The 11,555-nt window shown below is 41.9% G+C and overlaps 1 protein-coding gene across 1 annotated transcript; it reads right to left on the reverse strand.

The window, feature by feature from the left end:
- Positions 1–249: 249 nt before the first annotated feature.
- On the reverse strand, positions 250–3,760 carry id4 (inhibitor of DNA binding 4). Its single transcript, XM_042424254.1, has 3 exons — positions 3,052–3,760; positions 2,442–2,507; positions 250–1,707 (listed from the first exon to the last, which is right to left on the reverse strand). The coding sequence occupies exons 1-2, from the start codon at positions 3,427–3,429 to the stop codon at positions 2,460–2,462; spliced, it is 426 nt and encodes a 141-aa protein (XP_042280188.1). The 5' UTR covers positions 3,430–3,760; the 3' UTR covers positions 250–1,707; positions 2,442–2,459.
- Positions 3,761–11,555: the final 7,795 nt, after the last annotated feature.

An 11,555-nucleotide genomic window follows, 5' to 3' on the forward strand; every position in this document is an offset into this window, starting at 1 on the left:
AATTAATAAAAGCCCAGAAAACAAAAAGCTTTATCCCTGAATCCTGTAAAACAGGTTTGAGGACTTGGATGACATCTGCAACATTTTTATATTTTCATCCACCCTTTATTTTCCATTCCCACTAACTGAATGCTTTCTGCTCAGTTAGCAGTGTTATACCACACCTCCCTGTTTTTCCTCATTATTTCACGTGACAGCGTTGGCATTGAAATCAAGATGCCCCTTGAGACAAAACTTGAGACGACACAATTCTTCCTGGAAACTTTAATTGTTTTGACAACTCCTCACAAGCCAGTGAAGGTCAAGTCCAACAGTGCAGCTGACAGTAATGTACAAGTGCCCTCTCACACTGGCAGGAGGGTGGTGAGGTAAATTCGGTGTTCAATGTCATGAAAAATAAAGGCTTTTTTTTCTCTTTACATTAACAATGGCAGCTGACTTTCCGACAGGGAAATCATTTAATATCCACTAAAAGACATCCTGCTGCCTGGCTGATTACAGTTGGTTGTAGTCCAAAAAGAGTCTGTTTATGTTCACATATTTCATCAATTCATAACCAAAGTTTAATGATTTCATGGTGTCAATCATTAACTCCTAAAGGAGCTCTGACTGCACAGGGATACATTGGAGACATTGTTTTGCAGTGGTTTTTAGATATTACATTATAAACACTTTATGAAGTGCTATCAGATTAATGTTTTTTAACAAGAGTGCAATGTAAAAGAATGAAATTAGGCCTTTACAAAAAAAAAAAAAAAAGAAAAGAAACAAAAAGATCAAAAAGCAGACCGACCCATCGCTCCGAGCGGGTCAAAGATGTCATAGTTAATGAGTACAAAACAATTCAAGAGAAAGCTGAGCAGGGCAAATAAAAGAAGTTGTGTTGAACTCCACCACATATCTACACAGGGAGGGCTGCTTCAGTGCACATTCAATATCTCTGCAATGAGCCTGACATGCTACATATTCAACTATTCCAAAAACACTGCAAAGAGTTAACTGATATCATCATGTGAGGACATTATTGGCAGAGCATAACCACATTCATTCACTAAAGACTTAAAAGTGGAAACACAATATTTACATAACGACAAAAAAAGGCTTTTAATAAAAATATCTTATAATTACAATAGTCTATTTTAAGCATATAAGTATTCCTTTCACATACTTTTATAGAACATTTGTTTCTCTATATGTACAATCTTAATTGTCTCGAATCAGAATTGTTCTTCTTTACAATATCAAACATTTTAAGATTCCAGGGATGACATCCCTGTTCAACACAAATCATCTATTTTAAACAATAGATGTCCAAAACATGTACAATGATTTTCGCAGTTTAGTAAAGCTTTAAACTGGAGTCGTTTTTAGTTATTCTTTAAGCACAATTCACAAACAGTTTTCATACGCTGCTGACAGACGGGTTTCCAACAAAAACATGGGGATTCCGTGGTTTCACTCTTTTAGGAAAGTTTCAAGTGACAAGAAGTTAGAGCAACTTAAACAGGGGAAGGAGAGGGGGAGGTCTACACACTGATTCCTCATTCTATGGAACCAAAAAAAAAAAAGCTGATATGAATAGTGATTTTATTTGGGTTTAATTCCTCCCAGCGGTTTTGAAATCCCCTTGTGATTGTGCCTCCAGTTGGGTGTGAGTCCCTGGCGAAGCTTTGCTGGCTTTGGAGCGGCTCTGTGCAGCCTGCACACCTGTGGAGGGGATGAATAGAGGCGGGGGGGTGAGCTGCAGAGCTCCAGACTGACTGGCGCCACCGACAAAACAGAGGCCATGCTTGATCAACAACCCAAAACAAACCAGGTCAAACAACAACCACACAGCTCCTCAGGCTGTTGGGCAGGGCTGACGAGAGGCAGCCTAAAACAGCCGAGGCTCTCAGAAAGACTGGGAGAGTGTCTTTTACTGTCACACACCAGGTACATACATGCGTTTAGTGCTTGTTTTATCCAGGTGTGTGTAGTTCCACTGCTGTAAATCTAACATTAAAACCAGAGAAGCAGCTTGAATGTAACTGAGAGGGACAGAGGGAGTGAATGAGTGACAGACAGAGAGAGAGGAAGGAGTGTGTGTGTGTAAGAATGAAATAGAGGGCAAGCTGAGGTTTTAACCCTCTCCTCTTCCCAGATTGCTACACCAGTGACAGTTATTGCGCAAAGCACAGCTGCCTCTGAGGCTGGTGCCAATTTCATGTTCCTCAATTATTATTTTCCCTGACATCTACTGGCCTCCCCAGAGCACTCTAGAGATTATCAATTTACACCACATATAAGCTACAATAATCAAGTTAATGGGGATGCTTCAATGACCACCACTTAGTGTTTTCTACTGGCCACATGTGTCTGATTAAAAAACAACACAGTAAACAAAATGATAGTAAGAAAAAAACATTTGAAATAATGAGTAATGTTATTTTGAGTAAACTTACCAATGCAGTGCTCATGTCTCAGCGGCATAAAATCGAGTCCTCCGGCTTTTTGACTATTGACGTCCTCTACAGAAAAAAGAAGAAAAGGAAACATGTAAAACGATGTAGCTCCCATGGATAAGACTGAATAAAAGCAAGGCCTAAAGCCCTGAAAAATAGATGATATACAGCAGAGCAGCAGAAAATTAGCCGGCTATATCTCCCATAATAAATTCTCTTATAGCCTATTGAATAACAAATTGCCCTTATTGTGCGCAGTGGAGTGGGCTGCAGGCTGAGGTACTTCACCAATCCTGGGATAAGGTGGGCCTCTGACACACACTGTCATTATCATGCAAATCATAAAGCCCGCAATCAAGTGCGCAATCTAACCCACGCCAAACGCGTTCTTTACGCATCATTTTTCAAGGCTATGATGTGACGTTTACAGCAATTTGAAAATGTCTTTTTTCTCTAACGTTGAAAAGACAATGACACATAACGGGGATGACGCGCTTTGTCTGAGTCTGACTCGCGGACGGCAGTCTGGCACAGAGAGGTAAACTGGGGTCCCGGGTAAGCCCCGGTGGAAACGGAGAATGGAGAGTCTCCTCCGCTGTTTAAAGCTTACCTGGTGGTGGTCAATGTTGAGCACCGTCAGCGGTGTCCGGCTGGGGTTGGAGGCTGGAGGAGTGCAGGTCCCGGTCCGCTGTGGCTGTTGTTTATGGAGAGAAGGGTGCGTCTCCAGGGCCAGCTGCAGGTCCAGGATGTAGTCAATGACATGCTGGAGGATCTCCACTTTGCTGACTTTCTTATCCTGCGGAATGGTGGGCACCAGGCGCTTCAGCCGGCTGTAGCAGTCGTTCATGTCGTACTGCAGGCAGAACAGGTCCTCCTCTTCCATCCTGCACCGGGCGATGTTGAGGCTCTGCTTCGACAGACAGTGCAGGGAGAGCTGGCTGCTGCTGGAGGAGGAGTCCTGGGGGTGGACTGGAGTAACAGCCTTCATCTTAGATAACCAACGGCTCAGAGAGAGTCAGCGAAAAAAATGAAACAATTACACTACTGGAAGCAGGGGGTATTAGAGATTATACAACGGCGCTGTAAACACGGCAAAGCTACTCTAATACTGCCGTAAATTAGCGAGAGAATGAGATAAACCAAAAGGCGGAATTCTAGTCTGTCAACACATCCCGTGAAGCCTCACAGTTCCTCTTACTTCAGCAGGCTCAGTGTGAAAGGAATGAATAGATTTCCTACATTTATAGAGGAGAGGGGAGGCGCCAAGCCAGCCGGCTGACAGATCAGGGAGAGAAGCTGGTCAATCACCGGCTGCCCGCTGCCCACCGACCCGACAACGGAGCTGAGAAAAAGGCGTGTCTCATTCTGTGTGCGCTGCGGTGGGCTGCCTATCGGTAGTCGAGGTGTGTGTGTATGTGTGTGAATGTGAGAGAGAGAGACAGAGAACTAGGCACAGAGGCGATTTAAAGCAGTCAATTGCGCATTACCATCCCCGTACAAAGGAAAAAGTATCAATTATCCTTACTACCACTCGCGCAAGAGGCCTATCTCCAAGGTTTCGGTATGTGATTGATATAGCCAGAGGTGATGGTATATTTGCACAATTCACCAGGTTGATAAGCGTCGGAGTGCATCTTGCCGTAGTCACTGATGCGTAATTACGCACAGCCTCGCTTGTATTGATCTCTCCAGTGACAGACGATTCTGAGCCGAACCACCTGCTTAGAGAGAAATGCTGCCTTAACACACCGGGGAAATGAAAATCAAAACGTCACCCGGCAGCAGCCATGTAACTCCTTACTAAACAAAAATAACAACAAAACATCGATTTGATATTCAAACTAAATGTCCAGAAAATGTATGTTAGGAGTTGCGGCGTATTTGCGAAACTCAGATGTGTTTTTGGTGGCGGTTAACTTTTGATATTACGTTTCCATGGACTAATGTGTGCCTGTTACAGTCAATAGAGAGTTTATATTGTCCCTTTTACAGCCTATTATTATTAAGGCGTGCAGTGTTCCCTCACTGAAACTAATTTTGCTGTGACACTTGTATTTGTCTCTTATTTATTGCCATTATTATTGCCAGTTCTTCATAGGAATAAAGGTTCTAAAGGACATATAATTCAATCTCATCATTATCTCTGATTAAATAAATTGCTATTATGACTTCATATAACAAACATTTTTATTTTCATAGCCCTGACTGCAGGGTTGCAACTCTAAGGGGAGCCGGGACAGGCCAATTTTGGCGGCGCCTCCTTGCCATTCCTTCCCCCAGCTGTGTGTTATTGTGCCTCCTACATTCTTCCACTCTCCGGCCGCGTCGCCGCTCCGTTCCCTCCCTCACAGCCGCCTATTGAGTCGCTGCGCCGGGCAGACTGCCTGGCGCCACATCGGGACCTCATTCATTCACACCCGGCTCCTCTTCTCTCCTCTCCTCTTTCCTCTTTTCTCTCCTCTTTCCTTCTTTCATTCTTTCTTTCTTGTCAGGCAGGTTGCCAAGACAACATGGACGCCACACTCAGCTTCAGTTCAGCCTGAGTATTTTCTAGCCAGGACGCAAATGGGGGCCCTGTGGTCTGAGTCTAGCAGGGGATGACACCCACTTCAGTGCCTCTTTGGAGGTTTAAAATCCCAAACTTTATGGGAACCACCACAGTCTCTTCTGTCATGAATATTGAAAGGCTTAAATGGCTTTAAATAGGTGTTTTCCTCTTCTCTGTGTCTTTCTTTCTCTCTGTTTTCTGTTGCCATGGGAAGTGACTGTTCTGCTCAGTAATGTGTGCAACAATGTTTGGTTCAGGGACAACTTCAAAGGGGTCAGTGGTATGAATCTTTGATGGTAGCCTTTCCACTAGCAACATGGTGCATGAACTCTCGCCCATGACAAGCAAGTGACGGACGAGGTCTTAGAGAAAAACATTGTCCAGTTTAGCCTTAGCAATGACTCACTAATGCTACCATTTTGACAATTTATGTCCATAATACAAACAGAAAGTTGGAGATTCAACAGAGTCTGAATTTTAACGTTTTGGCTCTCTTACTGAAGGCTAATGGGTTGAAAAAACTTGCTGCCAAGAATAGTTTTTCCACATAAAATAATTCATTTACAGACTCCACAAAGTTGTGTGTGTTTAAAATTTTGTGAACATGCAAAAACAGACCAAAGACAACATGAAATGGAGCTGGTGCATAAAATGTCTCAGAAAGTCAGGTACAGTTAGTGACTTCTCTCTTCTTTTTAAATGTTCATTTCAGATATCTGAGGTCCATCCATCCATTTTCTTTACTGCTTATCCTCTAGAGGGTCACAGGGGAGCTGGAGCCAATCTCAGCTGACATTGGGCGAGAGGTGAGGTACACCCTGGACAGGCTGCCAGTCAATCACAGGGCTAACATATAATATAGAGTATAGACACTCACATTCACACCTACGGGCAATTTTGAACCACCAGTTAACCTAACCTGCATGTTTTTGGTCTGTGGAGGAAGTCGGAGTACCCGGAGGGAACCCACACAGGCACAGAGAGAACATGCAAACTCCACACATAAGGGCCCCAGCCAGCCAGTGTGTTTGAACCTCTCTTGCAGTGCGAACCACTGCACCACCATGCTGCCCTAGATGATGATATCTGAGATATCTGAGGTGTAAAGATAAAAATCAATCCAATCGAATTGAATAGCCACAATTATTGGATTCATTCAAGAATGCAAATTTTTCGCATCAAGTCTTACTTTGGTGAACTCTGACCCTTGAATTTGCTGTGTTTACCATTAGCAAGCTGCCTTTACAGTGCTGCCCTTTGAGGGAACAGTGAGACAGAGAAGAAATGGAGAAAGCTTTTGTAGCTTATTAGCTGTGCATCATCCACTTTTATTTAACCTCTGTTTTTGAAGTATAAACTTATCCCCATAAGAGGAATGGTCTGTAGACAGTCAAGAGATAGAGGGTTATCTTACAAATACTTCTTTTAATTTTGTGAACTTATTGTCCCATTGCTAACTGCTTGCTAGCTTGGAGAGCCACCCCCCCCCCCTCCCTTCAGTAACACTTTATTGAATGAAATGATGTACAGTTCTGAGAAATAACTGCGGAAGCTAAACAACCCAAACAGAGATCTACTGTATTGTGACTGACTAGCTGTTGAACTGTAGTTCAAGGAACAACCTTGTTAAAGGTATGGAGTTTGGTGTGTCCTGTGTGTGTAGCTAATATGTGTTAGCAGGAATGTAAACATGGTATACTTTGACTGTTTGTGCTCAGTAACCTTGCTATATTCTATTCTTGTCTGTCATTAGCCCTGTACTGACTTCAAGTTTAACACATGCAATATTTCAAAGTTCTTCAGAACAAAGAAGGAAACATGAGTGTGCATTATCTCATTGCCCCTTTGCGTTTGCTGTCTTGTGCTTCCTCTGAATGTACTTCTCTAATTGTGGCCCTTCTGGCTGTACTTCCCTAAAGGTTTATTGCAGTGCCGACTGGGGACTGGAGCTGGGTAACTAGAGACTCATTACTAGATAAGCCTAATAGGTGAACCTCTATGTTTGTTGTGGCTACACAGTGTGGAGACAGATCAGATCACTAAATGAACCTGTCCGCTTTTTCTGAATGGAGTCAGTACACTATAAAACTGCATGTTTGGGGTGGACAAGGAAGCCAAGAGCCAACAGAGAAAGTCTTGCATTAGCAGTATTTCAACTAAATCCTCTTGTGGTGGGCCAACAGTGGGGCAACCATGTACAAAGTGTGTATGGTTGTGTGCAAGCATGACGGTCACATCTGTGCAAAAGACTTCCCTGGGATGTGGTTGAAGTTGCAATGTGTGGTGACACACACACACACACACTCAGGTGACAGAAGTGGCTCAACACCTCTGATTCCCTCTTGGTATTAAAACCACAAGGTAGTCTCGCTTCATGGAGTGTCTTGTGATGGTAATCAAAGATGAGGTCTACATGTACACCACCTTTCTTTTTTAAGATCGTTAGATTTTTTTGATTTAGTTTGAAGGGACAATTGTGGTTTTTGAGCATTAATAAGAATATCTTTGGTTAAGAGGGTTTAGTGGAAGGCTGACTCATTAACCACACAGATAATATTTTTGATCCCAGTATACACACCAAGACATGCCATATCCAGATATGGGAGAATGATGATAAACAAATACTCTGAAGCTTAAAAAAACACAAGGCACCATTCAATTTCAGACTGAACCCTGCTGACTGTCATGCTTTCCTAAACCACAGGTGTAGAGCCGCTGCATCCTGTTCCACAACAATTGTAACAAAATAGATTAATTACAAAATACACAGAGAGAACAACTTGTGCTGACAATATGTCAACATTTAACAAGCAAAGAAAAGGAGCCACATTTTCAACCTGACCATAGTGGATTATCAAGTTTATCCGGTGCTGTCTGACAAAGGTTTTAATAAAGACAAGGAAACAAAGAGGATCATAAAACCCTTAAATCATACAGACTTTTGAAAGTTTAGTCCTATTTAATCCAATGAAAATACTGCTAACACTTTCACACTTGAGATGTTTTGGGGAATGTGTCCAATGTGGCTTACACAAAGGCGCAACCAATGGTTTTCTTCTCAAGTGGGCACACATATAATGATAGATTCTTGTTATATTTTGGATATCACAACTGATCACACTAAATTGGACTGAGTCCATTCCAGTCTGGTGTTTTAAGTTTCACTGGTTTGCCTTCTAATCCAGTGGCTACCAGCTGTTCCCATAAGGATTATTTCACAAAATGTTTGTTTTTTACAATGTACTCTGGATAGCTGATGTCACAGATGTGAGCGGGAGAAGCAAGACAAAAAAAGTCTAAATACAGCAAACAAATGAGAGAAAAAAGTGTAATTATATGCCAGTTTTGTCACAACAGACTGTGTTGTCTGGCCTGGCTGTGGCTGTGCTGGGTGCTGACACACACTCGCCTCTTCTCTCCAGGTGACTCCATTTGCACAACATGTCTCTGTCCCTCATGGCCTATCTCTGGGTACCATCACAGCTACCTATGAAATGTTTAGTAGTTTTCACTATACAAGATCTCATAACTCCTGAGCTCGGCCACAGCTGTGCAGGTTGGTTGTGGTTGTGGTTTCGATGGGTGACAAACACACTGTCTCCATCCTCTCCAGCTGATACAGTTTGCTCGACAGTTTTTAGTTAAACAGATTATAGCTAGCAAATGATACCCAATGGGTGGATTGGCTTTCTGTTTTTCTGTCTGTCTGCTTATGATGGGTGGTGACACACTGACATACATGGTGTGATGGGTGGTGACACACACACACACACACTTTCAAGTGACACAACTTGCACAACAGCTCTTAATCCCTTGAAGTATATCTAACGTGTTCATGCACAGTTTTTTTTTCTTCTTTCTGTCAGGTGTAGCAGAGCTGCTGGTATCATCTGAACCCAGATCTGTCCGCGTTGGCTGGCTCAGCTGTGGTTGTGACGGGTGGTGCCACACTTTTTTTCTTGTTCTCTCCAGGTGACACAGTTTGCACAACATGCTTTATTCCCTGATGGCCTCCCAGCTAAACACAACATCTCTCTCTCTGTGTCATTTACACAGGTGCATTCACTGTTTACACTGTGCAACCTGAGTAACCATCCACACACACACACACACACACACATATGCATACACACCTACTTGCAAACACACATACACAAATGCATCTGTGGTCATGAGTGAGAGATCTAAGTTACATTAAATAAAAAGAAAAGAGTGAATGACCACTGCAGCTAAATTGACTTATTTTAGATTTTTCACCATCCACGAGAAAAAACAAGACGGAAAAATCTGCTTCAGAGTAAAAATAGAGATAAAGAGAAAGTCCCCTTCAATGATTCTCTCCACAGACAGGTGCACTATGTGCCAGTCCACCTGTGGGGTTATTATTTATTAGCCATGATCTATTCTCATATTGTGGGAGCTGTGTTCTGGTCCACATGCACTTAGGTCATAAGCAGTTCAGTCAAGTCTAAAAGCAATATTCAGTGCTTTCTTGTGGGAGAAACTGGGAGTTTGTCAAAAGTCCCCAGCTGCTACTTTCAGTTCCCCAGTTCCCACTGTGGTCACATCAAACACTTCTGACCTGGCGTTTTGGATGCTCGCTTAGTTTTGCCATGTCCTGTTTGTACTCCAAACTGTAGAGAGACCCAACAACATGTAGGTGCAGACAGATATTTGCGTGTGTGTGTGGTGCTCTCTTTGTGTTTGTGTGTGTGTGTGAGTTACAACAGGTGCACCATTGTTGCATCCTGTTGTACAGCTGCTGCCCTGCTTGTTTTCTCTTTTACAACATAAACCCTCTGTTCTGTCAGGTTAAGCTTTGTTGTAATATTTCATTAAGACTATTTTTTTTTTGTTTAAATACTTGGCTTGTACATTTACATTTTTTGAGTGAAGCAAGACACTTTGCTTTGTTGGTGATGCAAGCTTGGTGGCGAGCATCTTTCCACCAGGACTGTGTTTTTAATGTCATGCCCACAATCAGTTACAGATGTACAGTTATTAATTTCCCATCACCTTCGAATGTACCGGAGATTACAGTGTGCTTTTTTTTAGACATTATACAGTTAAGGGCCAATCCAATGCATTCTTTCTATGCAGGTAAAAAACCTGAACATTTTTTTCTCTAGTCAAGACCGCATGAATTAAACTGTAAACTGTAGACCCCCAAACTCAACCATTTGTCATTCACTGCAGTGTTATGATAATACTCAGGCATACGGTATGTTAAGTAATAGTAGGCAACCGACATTATCTCAGCAGTGAAAAATTAGCTCTAAATGAGCTCCATTCAGCTATTAAGCTAATTGTAAATGATGAGCAGCTTAGCCTGGTGGTATGGTGGAGAGATCTAGCGAAAAATTAACTGAAAAAAAGATACAAAAATCAAAAACGGTGTGTACACACTGTGAATTAGATGAATAACTATTTTATAGATAGAAGAATCCATCAGCTTATTCTTTTTCATTTTTAAAATGTATGAATCTGCATTATGTTCTCAGTATTACAGTCATGTAGACCACTGTCTTCATATCTTCGGTGCTTATGGTTGGCTCTTACTACACTGTAAGAAAGAATTAAGACAGAATCATTGATTTTATGAGATTTCTTGATTTAGTCACCTAAATCTACAATCAAACACTGTAATCAAGAAGAATTTTTTGGTCAAGCTTATCCACATTCTTTCATACAAAAGCTGAGCACAATTAATTGACAACAATATACTGATGCTTTGAAAGTGCTGACATTGTTTGGGGTCCCATATACTGCTGTATGTGTAAAAAATAATGACAATACCACAAAATGTAGTAACCCAACATGTAGTAAAGTGGTAACCTCTGTATCAAAAAAAGACTTGCAAAATCGATGAAGGTGAAAAAATCTGGAAATAACCAAAAGCATAATGCAAAAAATATTTTGTCTACAAAAAAAGAGTGACGTTACTTGGTGCCTGGTGTGAATTCAATCACAGACAGAATTTCCTGTTAACTATCATTTTAATTAAAGCCAGCCAACATTTGCTCAATACAGCAGTCCAAATCTATGACGGCGTTGATCTTGAGTCATGTCAGGATGTGGCACTCAGACCAGATGTGTCAAACCGAAAGCAGAGCGACTTCCTCTGTCCTACCGGTCTTCACCAGGGATGTTCATTCCACGGGAGTGGGAATGAAAGGAAAAGAAGAAAGAAAAGAGACTAATTCCACAGAGAAAGTATCTAGAGAAAGGACTGATGACGACACTAGTGTCAGAGTTAATGAGGGACTCGACCCTGTGACCTGCAGGGTCATTAGGAGGTCTATGATGCAGTGTGGTGACGGATTACAGCCCTTATGTTACTGCTTGGCTACTTAGCACAACAGACTGTTAGACCTGAAAAGGGAGCAGTTGATGGACAGATTGATTGATATGTCGATTGATCGTTCTAGACAGCTTATCAGTTGACATGGTGGACAGTTGATTGTAAGGATGTGATGAAAAATGTTGTATTTATCATGGAACTTTTAATGTATTTCTAGTATATGTTTGATTAAAGGTTAAACATTTTAGTCTCTTAGCAACACATG

Source organism: Thunnus maccoyii, chromosome 10 (genome assembly GCF_910596095.1).
Source record: "Thunnus maccoyii chromosome 10, fThuMac1.1, whole genome shotgun sequence".
In the NCBI taxonomy this organism is placed as follows: Eukaryota; Metazoa; Chordata; class Actinopteri; order Scombriformes; family Scombridae; genus Thunnus; species Thunnus maccoyii.

Bases quoted from the DNA above. Each gene is read 5' to 3' on its own strand.
- id4 (XM_042424254.1), bottom strand. From the start codon at position 3,429: ATGAAGGCTGTTACTCCAGTCCACCCCCAGGACTCCTCCTCCAGCAGC. The intron at 2,508-3,051 runs GTAAGCTTTAAA...TTTTTTCTGTAG, and splicing joins TCAACATTGACCACCACCAG to AGGACGTCAATAGTCAAAAA.